Source organism: Carcharodon carcharias, chromosome 14, assembly GCF_017639515.1.
Source record: "Carcharodon carcharias isolate sCarCar2 chromosome 14, sCarCar2.pri, whole genome shotgun sequence".
In the NCBI taxonomy this organism is placed as follows: domain Eukaryota; kingdom Metazoa; phylum Chordata; class Chondrichthyes; order Lamniformes; family Lamnidae; genus Carcharodon; species Carcharodon carcharias.
Window position 1 is genome coordinate 36,157,980 of NC_054480.1, and position 17,569 is coordinate 36,175,548.

Here is a 17,569-nt window from a genome sequence, read left to right on the forward strand (position 1 = left end):
CCATGCGGGTACCCATAGCCACACCTTTTATTTAGAGGAAGTGAGAGGAGTTGAAGGAGAAATTGTTCAGTGTGAGAACAAGTTCAGCCAGCCGGAGGAGAGTAGTGGTGGATGGGGATTGTTCGGGCCTCTGTTCGAGGAAGAAGCTAAGGGCCCTCAGACCATCCTGGTGGGGGATGGAGGTGTAGAGGGATTGGACGTCCATGGTGAAGAGGAAGCGGTCGGGGCCGGGGAACTGGAAATTGTTGATGTGACGTAAGGTGTCAGAGATGTAGGTGGGAAGGACAAGGGGAGAGAGAAGGGAGTCAAGATAACGAGAAATGGGTTCTGTGGGGCAGGAGCAAGCTGAGACGATCGGTCTACCGGGACAGTTCTGTTTGTGGATTTTGGGTAGGAGGTGTAAGCGGGCCGTCCGAGGTTGGGCGACTATCAGGTTGGAAGCTGTGGGAGGATGATCCCCAGAGGAGATGAGGTCAGTGACAGTCCTGGAAACAATGGCTTGATGTTCAGTGGTGGGGTCATGGTCCAGGGAGAGGTAGGAGGAAGTGTCTGTGAGTTGACGCTCAGCCTCCGCGAGGTAGAGGTCAGTGCGCCAGACAACAACAGCACCACCCTTGTCAGCGGGTTTGATGATGATGTCAGCGTTGGACCTGAGAGAATGGAGTGCAGTAAGTTCAGAGAGAGAGAGAGATTAGAATGGGTGAGAGGAACAGAGAAATTGAGACGACTAATGTCGCGCCAACAGTTCTCAATGAAAAGATCAGGAGAGGAATCCAGAGGGAGGGGTCCAGGTGGAGGGAGAATATTGGAGGTGGGTGAAAGGATCCGTTGAACGGGGAGAGGACTCCTGCCCAAAGAAGTGAGCCCGGAGACGAAGAAGGCGGAAGAAGAGTTCAGCATCATGCCGAGCCCGAAATTCATTGAGGTGAGGGTGTAAGGGTATGAAACTAAGTCCTTTGCTGAGCACTGAACATTCAGCATCGGAGAGGGGAAGGTCAGGGGGTATAGTGAATACACGGCTGGGGCTGAGAGTGGGAGATGGGGTGGGGACGGAGGGACAGGCAGGGGTGGAGGGTCCTAGATGGGTGTTGGTGTCAATGAGTTGTTGGAGCTTGCGTTCCTTAGCACTTGAGAGAAAGAGGAAAAGTTTCTTGTTGCGGCGTCGGATGAGCCGAAGAATAAAATGAAACTGGGGGCACGCGCAGCTTTGAAAAAGGGTACGGCGGTGCTGCTGGAGGGAGGGGTCGAGTGTGTTCATATGGCGGCGCATGGCACTGAGTGTGGATCTCAGAATGTGATGGGAACAGCAGTCCGAGAAACGTTTTATGTCCCGGAGATACCTGTAATCCTGGGTGGGTTCGAAACATGAGGGGTGGAATTTCAGTTGAAATCAACGTGGGGTAAGTCGGAGACGGAGACAGTCACTGAGAAAGGAGATATGGCTGTGAAAGCGGGTTTTAGTAAACACCTTGTCAAACACCAGGAGAGAAATGGAAGGCAATGAAGGTGAGCAAGGCAAAAGAGAGATACAGAAGTCTTGTCGCAAAGACGAACAGAACTTCTTCAAGGAGGTAGGCATTTCTTGAAGAGCAGTGGCAGTCAATTAAACACAGAGATAAAAACATAAAAACTGCCGATGCTGGAAATCCAAAACAAAAACAGAATTACCTGGAAAAACTCAGCAGGTCTGACAGCATCGGCGGAGAAGAAAAGAGTTGACGTTTTGAGTCCTCATGACCCTTCGACAGAACTGGGTGAATCCAAGAAAGGGGTGAAATATAAGCTGGTTTAAGATGTATTTGGGGGGGGGATATTGTTTAGATAATATCACCAACTTTAACACCTATGTGTTCTTTTGTTCTGTTGTCTGTGACATCTTTTGATGATCTGCTTCTATCACTGCTTGTTTGTCCCTACAACCACACCAACCCCCTCCACTTCCCCCCCCCCCACACCCCCCCACACCACACGCACGCACGCGCACGCACGCACACACGCACACACGCACACACACACACACACACCTTAAACCAGCTTATATTTCACCCCTTTCTTGGATTCATCCAGTTCTGTTGAAAGGTCATGAGGACTTGAAACGTCAACTCTTTTCTTCTCTGCCGATGCTACCAGACCTGCTGAGTTTTTCCAGGTAATTCTGTTTTTGTTTTGGATTTCCAGCATCCGCAGTTTTTTTTGTTTTTATATATGAGTAAGTGACAGATGGCCCTTGTGGGGGTGGGGGAAGGGGACGGTGTGTTGGGGTGGGGGGGGTAATCAAAATAGGCTAAAAGGTGGGGATAAAACAATGAATGGAAATAAATTTTAAAAATAATAATAGAAATAGGTGGGAAAAAATATATAAAAATTATTTTAGTGGCAGATCCAGTTCATTGCAGAGAAGTGTGAGATGATTTGTTTTGGCAGGAAACTTATGGTGAGACAGTATAAAGTAAAGGGAGAGCCTCTAAAGGAGGTACAGAAACAGAGGGACCTCAGTGTATATGGACATAGGTCATTAAAGATGGCAGAGCATGTTGAGAGAGCAGTTAATAAAGCCTGTAGTATCTTGGGCTTTCTTAATAGGGGCATTGAGTACAAGAGTAGGAAGGTCATGTTGAACTTGTATACGATACTAGTTAGGCCTCATCTAGAGTAATGCGTCGAGTTCTGAGCGACATGCCTGAGGAAGGATGTGAAGGCAGAGAATATAGAGGACATTCAAAGAATGATAAGACCATAAGACATTGGAGCAGAAATTAGGCCATTCGGCCCAGCAAGTCTGCTCCGCCTTTCAATCATGGCTGATAAGTTTCTCAACCCCATTCTCCCGCCTTGTCCCCGGAACCTTTGATGCTCATACTAATCAAGAACCTATCTATCTTGGTCATAAATACACTCAATGACCTGGCCTCCACAGCCTTCTGTGGCTATGAATTCCATAGATTCACCACTCTCTGGCTAAAGAAGTTTCTCCTCATCTCTGTTCTAAAAGGTCTTCCCTTTACTCTGAGGCTGTGCCCTCGGGTCCTAGTCTCTCCTACTAATGGAGACATCTTCCCCACCTCCCCTCTATCCAGGCCTTTCGGTATTCTGTAAGTTTCAATCAGACCCCCCCTCATCCTTCTAAACTCCATCGAATATAGACCCAGAGTCCTCAAACGTTCCTCGTATGTTAAGCCTTTCATTCGTGGGATCGTTCTAATGAACCTCCTCTGGACCCTCTCCAGGGCCAGCACATCCTTCCTGAGATACGGGGCCCAAAATTGCTCACAATATTCTAAATGTGGTCTGACCAGAGCCTTATAAAGCCTCAGCAGCACATCCCTGCTTTTATATCCTAGTCCTCTCGAAATAAATGCCAACATTGCATTTGCCTTCCTAACTACCGACTCAACCTGCAAGTTAACCTTAAGAGAATCCTGCACTAGGACTCCCAAGTCTCCGTGCACTCCAGATTTCTGAATTCTCTCAACATTTAGAAAATACTCTATGCCTCTATTCTTCCTACCAAAGTGCATGACCTCACACTTCCCCACATTGTATTCCATCTGCTACTTCTTTGCCCATTCTCCTAACCTGTCCAAATCCTTCTGCAGCCTCCCTGCCTCCTCAATACTACCTGTCCCTCAACCTGTCTTTGCATCATCTGCAAACTTAGCCAGGATGCCCTCAGTTCCTTCATCTAGATCATTAATGTATAAAGTGAAAAGTTGTGGTCCCAACACTGACCCCTGCGAACTCCACTAGTCACCAGCCATCATCCTGAAAAGGACCCCCTTATCCCCACTCTCCCTCCTGCCAGACAGCCAATCTTCTATCCATGCTAGTACCTTGCCTCTAACACCATGGGCTCTTATCTTACTGAACAGCCTTCTGTGCAGCACTTTGTCAAAGGCCGTCTGCAAGTCTAAATAGATAACATCCATTGGCTCTCCTTTGAAGAGCTGTAACTATGAGGATAGATTGGACAGGTTGGGACTCTTTTCCTTGGAGAAAAGAAGCCTGAGAGGATTGATAAGAGATATTCAAGATCCTGAGGGAAATGGACAGGGTAAATAGTGAGAAACTGTTCTCTCTCTAGATTGAAAATAATTGGCAAAAGGAGTAAATGTGATGTGAGGAAAAATTTTTTCATCCAGAGAATGGTTGGAGTCTGGAACAAACTTCATGAAGGTGATGGAGAGATTCAAAAGGGTTGCTACCTGAAAATAGAGTGTGTGCAAAGTTATGGCGATAAGGCAGTGGAATGGGACTCGGTGGAATGCTCGTTCAGAGAGCCAGTGTGGTCGTTGGGCTGCATGGCCTCCTTCTGTGCTGTAAAGGAACTCTGATACTGCAGATGCCAAGGAGAGAGAGGTCAGAGTGGGAGCAAGGTGGAGAATTAAAATGATGGGACTGGAAGCTTGGAGTCATGCTTGTGTACTGATTTGATGCTCCACAAAGCAGCCATCCACCCTGCTTTTGCTCTGTTATAGAGAGGAAACTACAACAGTGAATACATGAAAATCATTGTTTCACCTGGAAGGAGTTTTTGATGTCTTGGGTGGTGAAAAGAGAGGAGTTAAAAGGAAAAACGTTGCACCTCTTGCATTTGCTTTGGAAGGGAAGGGGGTGTTAGGGTTGACTGATGAGTGGATCCAGGGTATTATGGAGGGAATAATCCCTTTGGAATGCAGGAAGAGGAGGGGGATGATGTGTTTGGCAGTGGAGGTGGTGAAAGTGATGGAAGATTATCTGGTGAATGTGGAGCCTGGTTGGGTGAAAGGCAATGATAAGAGGAACCCTCTTGTGATTCTTGGAGGAAAAAGGTGAGAGCAGAAGTGTGAGAAATAGAATGGATATGTTTGAGAACTTTGTCAACCACGGTGGGAGAACAATGGTTTGGCGGGGGGGGGGGCGGGGGGGGGGCTCACTTGAGGAAAAGGGAGAGTTATCTGAACTGAGGGTATGGAAGGTGACATAATCCAAACAGAAGTGATGGAGAAATCGAGGGATTGAAATAGTCTTTGCAGAACGTGGGATGTGAAGTGTAGTCAAGTTGGCTGTGGGAGTTGGTGGGCTTATAATGATACAGAAGTTGTGTGCCTGAAGACATTTATACTAGAAATTCAGTGTCACGGATGCAAAAGCAGTATTGAGTTGACATCGTGACCTGAACTGAATCTATGGGTGAATAGTGAGAGGTGCCCTGGAAGGGGCAATTTTTGTACTGCTGTAATTTGGCAGTATATGGAGCATAACTCCTGTGCAATGTCAAACCTGGTTACTTAAATGTATTGGTGGCCTGGGTGTGTTCAATACATAAGCAGATTTGCGGAGATTTCTCTTCCTGGTTTGGGAGAATTTAAATTTGAAGCAAGGCATGACAAGCAAGGTGCTGTATGGCTCGCAGTCGTAGCATAAATACTTTGGTCAATCAGTGTTTCAAATCGCTGAAAAACATTTGAGGTGAAAGATTTATTTTACTTAGCCAACAGCTCCAGGTTTTTTAAACCAATGCCAATTCAACAAAACTAGAAACATTCATTGCTCATGCTGTTCAAAATAAAATAAATGTCTAACTGTTAGATATGTAATGGGAATGGAGGAGAGTTGTTAGTGAGGGAACGCACTACTTTAAAGGCAACTTGCTTGAAGAAAGTTTGCATGTGGTGTAAAAGATTTAAAAATGCTGGAAATGCATGAGTCCACCGTCATCTGTCAAGAGAAAAGAGACGGGGAAGATTCTTATGATAGGAGTTCCCTGTCATGTGCAGCAACTATGCTCACATTGAAGTGCATAAATTATCTTTATCTGATGTCCGTTGAAAGTCAGCTGCATACAAATGCCTATTGCATTAGCATTCCTTTGACATATTATATGCCTGATTATCAGTGTTCCCATGTAAAAATCAGAGCATAATAAAAATCCAGCTGATTACAGGTAATTGCCAGTATTGTATAATATCCCTTGAGCAATATATCCTTCAGCTGTTAAGTTGTGTTGTATTTTAGGTGACTAAATGGGGAAACTGATTCTCAAATTCGAGATTTTCTCTTCGGTTACTGAACCCATTAAGTGTTGTCAAATGCAGTTACCATCAGGAGAAAGTGTTTTCACTTCTCAAGTCATTTTGGGCACCACCATCTTTTAATAGGGCATTTTTTTTAATAAGGCGACATCATTTTTATAGTAGATGCAACATAATTTGCCTGTGATAGCATCACCATTTGGGTCAGTGCAGGCAGATCTGAGGAAGCATTTGGGATTGTGTTATTAGCATTGAGTATTTTAGTTAACATAATTATAATTTTTTGATGAGCAACCATTTGAAACTTGTTTGATTTCTTATTGAAAAGAAACATGTCCACAGGGGTGTGAATAGTGCTGCATTCAGTTTGCACTTAGCTAAACCATAATCTGCACCAGGAAGCTTTAAAAAGGAATGTGGTGTGTCAAATAAATAGACCAGATTAGGAATAAAAGGTTAAAGAGAACCTTTTCAGTGAGCATTCAGTGGTTGGCATTAAGTTCCTGAAGTAGTTTCAGTAATGAAACATGGAATATGGTCTGGCAAGATACGACAACTAACGTGAGGATTGGAATATGCTGAATGCACAATTGAGCTAATATAGGGAAGACAACTCATTAGGTTGGATCTCTAACGATGCATCTGCTAAATAAGTTGAGCAATGAGTTTTTTACTGATCTAAATTTTACCTTTTTAAATATTGAATTTAGATTTAATACAAAGGTAATCCATGAATTTGATTAAATTTTCAAGTTTATGCGCAGGGATTGACATCACAAGCAGGCAGGCGATTATGTTGCATATGATTGACTTCAGTGCATTGTGATGCACAAACTAAATGCAATAATTACATGAATTAAAATATTTCAAATTTTTGGATTATAATTCATATTAAATTTAGTTCAGATTATTTAAATTTAATGTGAAACATATAGTTCAATGTATGTTATACCATAGTGAATATATACCCTATATTGACTAAGAATGCAAAAAACAGATGTTTTTGTTTTAGGTTACATAGCTTTAACATATTGCCTGAAACACCACTATACCCATGCTTCAGTGGCTAGATAATATCCACATGAACTGCCAGCATTATTCAAAAATTAGCACTGTCTTTTTAAAAAATGAACTTTGTTACCTTAACAAAAGATCTAAGAAATTTAGTGAAAGCATTTCTGTGTTGTTAACGCCTCCACTGAGTTCACTGTACTTGAAGCTCTTTTGCAATGGACTTAGAACTATTTGTGCGTTGTTTTGGACCTGTATTAATAAAAGTGTCGTCTGTTATCAAGAAGGCCTCTGGGAGTAATCCATTATGAAACTCTAGAACTAGTTCTGAGCTTGTTCTTTTGCTGTGATAACCTAGGCACACTCGGTTGGTCCTTTTTTATTCAAGTGGCATCTATCATGATTGTGTAGAGCTGAGACTTGGTAACAGGCCAAGAGATTTTGTTTTGTATTGTGGTGTGGAAATATTTAGAGTTTTCTGATTTCAGGTGCAGAAGCTGTGGCTTTAAACCCTTTCAGATTCTTGAACAGCAATTTCAAGCCTAAAATTTTACAGCTCACGTTCTAGTTTATGTTATACCATTTTTGTTAAACTGAAGTTGTTTTCTTTTTAAAACAAACCTGTCTTAACTTTCTATATTCTGAGCAATTTGAACCTTAAAGATGAATTAGTGTTAAAGATGTGTCCTATTAGGGAATGTCTTATTATGTCAAGAATATGATTGTCAAGATTATGTCAAGAACAGTTGAGAAATTTTGAACGCTAATTCAAATATGTGCAGGTTGGTGATGAAATTGAGGCTACTCCCCTAACTTGCTGTGTTTTAATTCCCTACAGTTTATCTATTTTATTACAGCTAAAATCACAAAACTGAATATTTTACTTAGGATGCACTGACAGTATAAAGCTCATTTTTTGCATTTTCATAACTAATGTGCTGAAAATGTGAAGATTAAGCATGTTTGTTTGACACCATTTAGATATTGAAAGGAGTCTTTGTAGGAAGGTGAGATGACCTGTGTTTTTCTAAGGGTCTTCATAAAAAATACTGGTATACTGTTGTAATATAAAGTTTACTTCAACCACAAATCATTATATAATTTTGGTAATTCACTTTGTAAAGAAAATTTATGATATTGTAAGAAGAGTTTGTATTTTTGGCTGTATTGGTAAATTGAACTTGCCAATTTTCGTTCTTTAACACGAGCAGCAATTTAGGATGTTTCGTTTATTCAAAGAAATAACCTTGAACACCTTGATTACTTTAAGACACTTAGTTTTTTGAAGCTGTGGGCAATTCCTTTCAAACTTGAGGATCTCCTTTCCTCTTTCTCACTGGCAGAAGAGAAACAGAAAGACACTTTACTGCAGTGCGTTTCTTTTTTGTCGAAAGCCAGCTGGTGCTAGTTTACGTGGGTGAGACTCGTTTCCTGTGTTCCTCAGGGCCCGGAAATAACTTGAATCATACAGAAGATGCACATGATTTCCAAGCAAGAGATTTGTCTCCACTGACTTCCCAATTTCCAGAACAGAGTCCTCCTAGGATGTTGCAATATGATGAAATTTTACCTGAACAAATGTCACATAAACCAACTAACTCACCATCGCAGGTAAGAATCCAAGGCCATTCTGTGAGTCATTCAAAATACAAAGAAATTTAAAAGTTAAATAATTGTTAAAATGTAAATCAGATGGGGCAGGGCTACTAATTTATATACATACAAGGATTTTAGTTCCATGTAAACATCTTTATATCTTAAATATTTTCTAAAACACCATCAGTAAAGGGTGCACTTCATTTTAAATGATGTGAATTATTATTTAGTAAGTAATGTAATCTTTCTGTATTAATTTTCACAAGTATAAATCACAGTTCATTTATTAACTTGTGCCATCTTGCAATTGCAGATCAAAGTAGATAGTACAGAGGGAATCCTGGCAGTGTCAAAGGTGTATGAAAATTCCAATCCAGGTAAAGTCAGCATTGTTTTAAGTTTGCATATTTTATTTTCCCTTGGAAACACTGCTGAAATCTAATACATGGATTTCCTTCTCTAAGGCCTTGATGTCAACATTGCAACAGATTTATTGAAAGGTGAAGATCCAAAAATGGGGACCAGCTTCATTCCAGACAAAGTTTTAAAGGATTCCAGTTTCCCATTGCCAGTCACAAATTTGCATCCAGATGAGTTGACCTGTAGATTCTGCAAATTAGGGTTTAGCAGCCCTTTAAAACATAGGGAGCATGAGTATCGACATGCATTAATGATGCTGCCAGTTGATACTTCTGATTCTGTAAGGCCAAACCTTACAACCACAGGCATCCATGTCTTTCCTGGGCAAGCTTTACGATATCGATGCCCAAGGTGCCCTGCCAGCTTCACATTGAAGTCAAATGCTGAACGTCATGAGAAAACTGTCCACTGCAAACGCAAAAACTTGCACTGTTCATTTTGCCTGAAATCTTTCCGTGATAGAACTGATCTAAATCGTCATGTAGCATCTGTACATTCATGTGACCGTGCTTTTGTGTGTAATAACTGTGGAAAGAGTTTTGGTATACAGAAAAACCTAATGAATCACATGAGAATTTGCTATCAGGATAGCACCCAGGTTGATATTGAACTTCCTGACCAACTTTTGGATAGTGATCTCCTAAAAATTGAGGAGCAGCTTGAATGTTATGATGATACACCAGTACTTGGCCCCATCCAGCAGCTCCCCACTCCACAACCCAGTGAAATTGAATTGTCAGAATAATTTAATATATAACAATTTGGATTTCACTCTTGTATTACTACTTTTGCATAGCTAACACATAGATAAGTCCTCAAGTGTATACAGAGAATATTATATTTTGTTACTTGGTGCACCTAATCAGGCCTTTTCAAATCTTATTAATAGGAATAGATTATTCTTTTCCCACTGTGCACTCTTTGCACTTGTAGCACATGGACTTTGCAGAGCAAAGTTACTCTTTTAGATTACTAGGCGCTTTTAAAAAATATGGATGAGTATAGTGCCTAGAAATCGTTAAATGTATTTTATATTGAATTTTGTGCAAAATCCTATATACTTAGGAATTGATCAGGTTTTTGTCTTTGTCCTAATCATACAGCACTAAAGAAAGAGGTTGCAGCCCCATAATGTTTTTCTTGTCCACTGTTCATATTTTTTGTTCACTTATCCAGTTGTGGTGTTTAGTATTTCTTGTTAAATGAGAGGTTTTGGACTAAACGTGGTTTCTTTTCTGAAATTTTTACTTTTAATCTCAGTGATGCATATTTAGGCTATGTAAAAGTGTCTGTTTAATAGGACTCTTATAGAAGTTCCTGACTTGAAGATTACAATATATGCAAGAGCATGTTGTAAATTTAAATCAATTGCAGATGTATTATGTATTCAATTTCTTTTACATAGCTAGAAGTACATTATTTGAATGTTGATCCCATGTAACTGGGCTGCTAGCTCTTTATAAATGCGAAATTACATTTTTTACTCTTATAAAGCTCAGCATTAGCTTCTTTGACTTTCAGGAGCTTCCCCTATATCAGCTTTTTTAAACGTAATATCCATTATGTCAATCTTCCCATTACTGCAGGGACAGAATGAGTGCAAACTCTTTTGTCAATGTGACAAGAGATGAAAAACATTTTTATTTCTACTAGGAAGCTCTCGCCTCTGTCTGCTGCCACCAAAGAAAGGGTTGAGCTTCCACCTCTTGAGATTCATAATACTGGAAAGTTTTTGTTTTTGGATACCAAACAAATGTGATAGTGAAATGGTAGTTTGCTTTGAACGTGCCATATATGTCTACAGTTGTTGCGTTCATTGAGTATTTGCTATAGAGTATATATTATGCTTTGTAAATTTAGTGTTGACTCTTACATTTTGTTCTAGAACTGCTTATGCTAGCATCCTGCTTTTTTAATTGTGAACTGCAGTCCTTTTCCACAATTCAGCCAAGCTGTTAGGTTTTAATACAATATTTGCAATGTTTACCTTGATGCAAACTGGATTGCTTTACCTATAGCTATGCACTTAATTTGTTCAAGACAAAAAAATAGAGGTTATATGTAACTGCTATGTCACTCGATTGTAGATTCATGTATATTATGGAATTCTCTACACATCTTCACAAAGGATGTAATGTATCACCTGTTGTTTTTTTGTAGAAATAGCAATATGTTGCTGTATAGTACACTGATGTATTTAGTCACACTGTTTTAAATTGCTTTGAATTCAATAAAATTTAGATACCACCAACCTATGAAATGTATTGAGTTCAGTTTTTGTCCTCAGTAAACTGTTTCTTTCAGTTAAAGAACAGGAAAACCAGTTTTAATTACATGCTCATATTTTATTAGGATTTGGTTCCCTCGTGTTGGCATTTCAACATTTGTGTAGATACTAGTGCTGTTTAACTTAATACAATATTCAGCGCATTGCTACAATCTGAAATTTGGACTTGTGACAAGTTGAAAAGCCAAGAATAATGCCGTTTCACTAATACTTTCTGCTCAGTTTATGCATCTATGTGCATCCCTGACTTCTGATGCAAGTTGAAATTAAAATGCGTTAGTTTCACAATCGTTTTTACTGCCTCCTTCTGGTGGTTACAGAAGGCATGGTAATGTACTCTTCGTAGAATTTTTGTCTAATCTTGTTCTGAGCAAAGGTTATTGCTAGGAGCAATTAGGAAAATATTTTAACTTCCCATCAATCAGTTTGACTGAAAAAAAAATCAAGTAAATTAAGTAGCATTTATGCTTTCTTGGTCAAATGCAGTGCTTAGGGGCACCTGGAGATTGTGACTAGCACAGCATGAATACAAGTTTCTTTCAGCTTTAGTTCTTTGGAGATTGAGGATATTGGATCTGTATTCTCTAGAGTTTAGAAGAATGAGAGGTGATCTCTTTGAAATTTATAAAATAGTTATAGAACTCGACGAGGCAAATGCAGGAAGGGTGTTTCTCCAGCCTTGGGGTGAGGGTCCAGGACCGAGGGTACAGTTTCAGAATAAGGGGTAGGCCACATAGAACTGAGGAGGAATTTCTTCAGAGGATGGTACATCTTTGGAATTCACTACCCCAGAGGGCTGTGGAGGCTCAGTTGTTGAATATGTTTGAGACAGAGATTAATAGGTTTCTAGTTAAAAGACAAGGGATGTGGGGATGGAGGTGTTGAGGTAGAAGATTGGCCATGATCTAATTGAGTGGTGGAGCAAGCTCATGGGGTTGGGTGGCCTGCTTCTATTTCCTATGTACCTATATTTGCTCTAAGTTTAATAAATTAATTTAATCCATAAGTTATAAATATTATCCAGGCACCTCATAGGTCTTTAAAATAAATGTCATGATACAATACAGGTGTGTCCAAACTGTGACCTTTGGGTTGTATGCAGCCCCTGAATTCAGGCAATGCACCCTTATGCTTATATTTCTAATTCACTGAGTTTCACTGTGGTACTTGGGAATGCCATCTTTATGGCACTGATAACTTGATGATGTAATAAAGCCTGAGTCAGAATATCAAGATCTGTAAGCATCAACAATTTGAGATTATTCAATTTCATAAGAACTTGGCTTTAAGCTTCATATGTCCCAAGCACTTGTGGAGTTTTGAAAGACAAAATCTTGGACCAGCTTTACCCAAGATTATTTGACCCTTTGTGGTCATATTTGTAGAGCAGCTATCAGTATATTAGTTAACTTTGTTTTTAAAATAAGGTAGGAAAATTGAATCCTTTACTGTGTTCGGCCGCAGATGGATGTTCAATGAGGATGTTGGGATGAAAAAGATTGTGCTTTCCTATTTTATAGGATCCATTTGAATTCAAGTTGAATTATAAACGGGAAATACATAACTGCCATCAGCATCTGAAAAGGACAAAATTGGTTCAGATTTAAAATATGTTCAATTTTCAACGTGTACAAAAGCCTAATACTAACTTGTATTAGTCAACTTGTTAAGCAGAGGATTAGGTTTACACTCCTTTACAGTAACCAAATCAGTGCAAAAGATCATGGAATTTAAAGCACTGTATTTTTTAAGTCATTTTCAGTGATTTTTTTTAAAAGAATCTTTACACGTAGGATTGCTGGATACCTTTTTGTGATAAATCTATTCACTGCACGCTCAAAAGCCTGTCAGGTTTTCATTATATTGAATACTTATTAATGAAAAGAAATAAACTATTACATTCTATTTTACTCCCTGTGCAGCTTCATGGGAGATTTTGTTTGATTATGCTAATGACTTTTAGCAGCAGCTTGAAGTGTAGCCTTACCTAATGGAGCAATTTAGAGTGCATTTTGGGCGCAACTTCCCAATTGTGTCCTAAGCAAAACTTGACCCTACCGACTATATTAATAATAATTAATTACAATAAACTTTACTTTTCCTGTTAAATTTATTCCATCTGTTTCATGAAATCAGCTTAACTTTGCATAGAACATAGGAGCAGTAGTAGGCCATTCCGCCCTTTGTGCCTGCTCTGCCATTCAACATGATCATGGTTGATCCTCTACCTCAATGAAATATTCCTGCACTCTCCCCATACCTTTTGACGCCATTAGATTCCAGAAGTTTCTCTCTCTCATCCTTAAATATATTCAGTGACTTAGCCTCCGCAGCCTCCTGAGGTAGAGAATTTCATAGGTTCACTACCCTCTGAGTGAAGAAGTTTCTCCTAATTTCAGTCATAATTGGCCTACCTGTATCCTGAGACTGTGGCCCCTTGTTCTAGATCCCCCAGCCTGCTTCCAGTCTGTCCAGTTCTGTAAGAATTTTATACATTTCAAGGAGATCCCCCCCTCATTCTTTTAAACTCCAGTGAATTCAAGCCTAGTTGACCCAATATCTCCTCATATGACAATCCTGCCATCCCAGTAATCAGCCTGGTGCCCCCAGCAACAGCCCCCCACTAATTTTTTATTCATAGTTTTATCTCTCCCCTCTCCAACATATTTCCACTCAGCATTTATCCAAAGATCTTTCCCTGGTTGCAACCTCCTTCCCCAATTTTAGTTAATTTCTGAATAAATTCTCTTAAGTTTTGCAATCTATACCCATAACTGAATCACAAGCATTGTTTTGCTCAGACATATTGTATCGAATGTAATTTGTCTCAGTTGTGTCGGTTCAGGGCTTGTTTCTTGGTTTCTTTCACTGCCGTTGCTTTCTTGGTTCTATCAGTGGTTTATAAACTTCACCAGCTTATTTGTCGAAATAAATGGTAGTTAGTACAAGCTGGAGTTTTGCATGTTGACTAGTTTTGAACAGTGACATCGCAGCAATCATTTAGCACCATGCAGTATGAAGGGTAACTTGAGCTTTTTAATTCTTTCATCTGATGTGGGTGACACTGGCCAGGCCAGCATTTGCTGCCCATCCCTAATTGCCCCTCAGAAGGTGGTGGTGAGCCACATTGAACCGCTGCAGTCCATGTGCAGACACACTCCGAGTTGTTCAGAAGGGAGCCCCAGGAGTTTTGACCCAGTTACAGTGAAGGAACAGCAATATAGTTCCAAGTTAGGATGGTGTGTGGCTTGGAGGGGAACTTACAAGTGTTTATGTTCCCATCCATCGGCTGCCCTTGTCCTTCTAGCTGGCATGTCATGGGTTTGGAAGGTTGTTGTTGAAGGAGGTTTGGTGAGTTGCTGCAGTGCATCTTGTATATGGTATACAATGCTGCCACTTGCATTGGTAGGAGTGAATGTCAAAGGCAGTGGATGTGGTGCTGATCAAACAGTTTGCTTTGTTCTGGATGTTGTTAAGTGTTGTTGGAGCTACAATCACCCAGGCAAGTGGAAAGCATTCCATCATGCTCCTGAACTGTGCCTTCTGGATGGTGGACAGGGTTTGGGGAGTCAGGAGGTGAGATACGCATCACTGAATTCTGAGCCTCTGATCTGCTCTTGTAGCCTCAATATTTGTGACTGTTCCAGTTAAGTTTTTGGTCAATGCTGAGCCGCAAGAAGTTGATTCTGGGTGTTACGCTGATGATAATGGCAAACATCAAGGAGAGATAGTTAGATTATTTCTTGTTGGAGGCACTTGTGTAGTGTGGATATTACTTGCCACTTAGCAACTCAAGCCTGAATGTTCTCCAGGTCTTGATGCATATGGACATGGACTGCTTCAGTATCTGAGGAGTTGCAAATGGTGCTCAACATTGTGCAATCATCAGTGAACATACCCACTTTTGACCTTATGGCGGAAGGAAGGTCATTGATGAAGTGGCCGAAGTTGGTTTGGATTAAGGCACTACCCTGTGCAACTCGTGCAGCAATGTTCTGGGGGCTGAGATGATTGACCTCCCAACAACCACAACTATCTTCCTTTTTGCAAATATAAGCTCATTGGCTATAAAAGAGCTGGTGGCCAATGGTAGGCTTTTTGCATTACTTTTGTCTTAAGAGAAAGATGCTTGACATTCTTTTTCATAAAAGAAATTAGTTAGAATGCACCAATTGTTAATAGTTCTAATAGAAGATGGAATATTCTTGTCCAAGCAAAGACTACATGTGAGTATGACTCAGTTCAATCCTGGAGCAGCAAGGTGTTTGCGGAGTGAGGTGGGGGATGGTGGCTGAAAGGAAGGGGTCAGAGACTATCAAGAAGGGCATATATTACAGCTCAAGCTTTTTTATAACCCATTATTGCCCTTGCATGCCTCCTGGTAATGGACACTTGATAGTAATTACAAGTGGCTAAATTTTTATGATTCTGTTTCCCTCCCCGTGCCTTCCCAACCCATGGGTGCAGAGGCCTATTATGGCACTTCTGTCCCCACCCCATGTAAAATCAACTAACTACATAGAAAGGGAATTGCCTGGGAGTCTCTGATCTCTTGTTGAATTGCTTCAGAAATAAACCAGCTTAAACATTGGAAGAACAATTTGCTAGCAGCTCAGGACTTTACTGTTGAAAAGCTGTTAAATTATTTGTGTAAGAATGAATGCATTATGCAGTTGCTTGAGTGAAATACACAAGCATATTGTTACTGGTGAAATGATTTATTGTTTCCTTTTTGATCTCTCAAACCATTATAAGGGCAGAGGCAAATCTTCTTTGCTTGTGCAGCTGCTAGTTCATACATTGGAGTAATAGGTGTGAAATGCTTGTGAAGATGAAGAATGTTTTTAATCCCCTGCATAGTTCTTGCAGTTGACAATGTCTCCATCCAGTATGCGTTATGTTGTCATCAATACAAAATCTGGTCAGTTGGTTTGCTCCTGTAATGTTGGTATTTTGTATGTCTATGTTGAAAGTATTTGGAACCAGGAATAATTTTCATACTAGTATTTTGATTGTTCTTCTAAATTCTTAGGAATTGTGAAGATTAGCATCGGTGTCTGGTCTGTTTTGCAAAATGCTTTTCTATTAAATCAGTTTCCAGTAGTCCATTGTAGTTTAAAGTAATGAAGTCTAATTCAATAAACCAGTGTATTCTGCATCCCATAATTCAATTTTGGGGAGGGTGGAGAAATGTTGAGGTACTTCCTCTAATCCAAGGAAAACACTAAGGACTACATCACTTGTGAGAAGTTGACACTGTTTCCACAAATTTTTTCCCTCCCAGCATAGAGCAACATTAGGCTGGATCTTGGTGGGAAAGAAATGGTGTGTAATGGTGTGAGATTTCCAACTCCAGCAAAATGCTGTTCGTAGTTTTACCAAATGAATTTTTGTTCTCTTAAGAAATATCAGTACTTTTGTAACTGTGGTTTATTTGCATGCTGCTAACTCATACTGCTCCCATAACCATTGAGAAAGGCTTGTCCTATGGAGTGGCTGCTATGGCACATTTGTATTGAAGTTGGGTAGTGAAGTTGGGTAGTGAAGTTGGGTAGTGAAGTTGGGTAGTGAAGTTGGGTAGTGAAGTTGGGTAGTGAAGTTGGGTAGTGAAGTTGGGTAGTGTTAGTATTTTACAAGTTATCTTTGATTCAAGATTGATGGCTATATTGATAAAACTATGGAGAATTGTGTAGGGGACCAGGCGACGTAACATTACGGATTTAAAGAATGGATTAAAAGGAATAGTAGTCCTTTTAATTAATAAAGTTGAAATTTTACAAGCTGGGTATGGTGTGTATGCCTTTTAACTGGCAGTTATTGATTTTTGTAGGTGAATTTCAATTCTATCCTGTAAACTTTGGAGTGGTGTTCATGAATTTTTATTTTTTTTTTTCCAACCCTAAAACTGTTCCAAATTTGACTTTCTGGAATTATATCAATGTTTTCATTTAGCTAGCACCATTTCCAACTGAGATGTCTCAAAGCACTTGAGACAATTTACTGTAAGTTGGACTAGAAACAAAGCAAGTTGGATGCTTTAATCTGATATTTTGGCACCTGTACATACCAGTAGTTTGAGTGAAATTATGTACAATCAAAATCCTATAAGTTATTAATCCCTAATAAATTATGAAATGAAGCACATGCCAAACCTCCATTTGTGTGAGACACAAATATTATAAATAAGTTTATTTGAATATTTATGTGTTGTAAAATAACAACCCTGATTTTAGTCACTTGTCCT

The 17,569-nt window shown here is 39.9% G+C and overlaps 1 protein-coding gene across 6 annotated transcripts in view; it reads left to right on the plus strand.

Annotated features, from left to right (window-relative positions):
- Positions 1-17,569, plus strand: part of LOC121286909 (zinc finger and BTB domain-containing protein 46-like) — a 108,125-nt gene that overhangs the window by 63,861 nt on the left and 26,695 nt on the right. For 4 of the 6 annotated variants that reach the window (XM_041204166.1, XM_041204162.1, XM_041204160.1 and 1 more), the window contains 2 exons: positions 8,467-8,633; positions 8,932-8,995. The exons of 1 other annotated variant lie outside the window; for it this stretch is intronic. In XM_041204166.1, coding sequence (XP_041060100.1) covers positions 8,467-8,633; positions 8,932-8,995 — 231 coding nt within the window. Of the gene's footprint in view, positions 1-8,466; positions 8,634-8,931; positions 8,996-9,082; positions 11,294-17,569 lie in introns of those variants that run through there. One more of the 6 variants, XM_041204165.1, reaches the window with a different exon arrangement.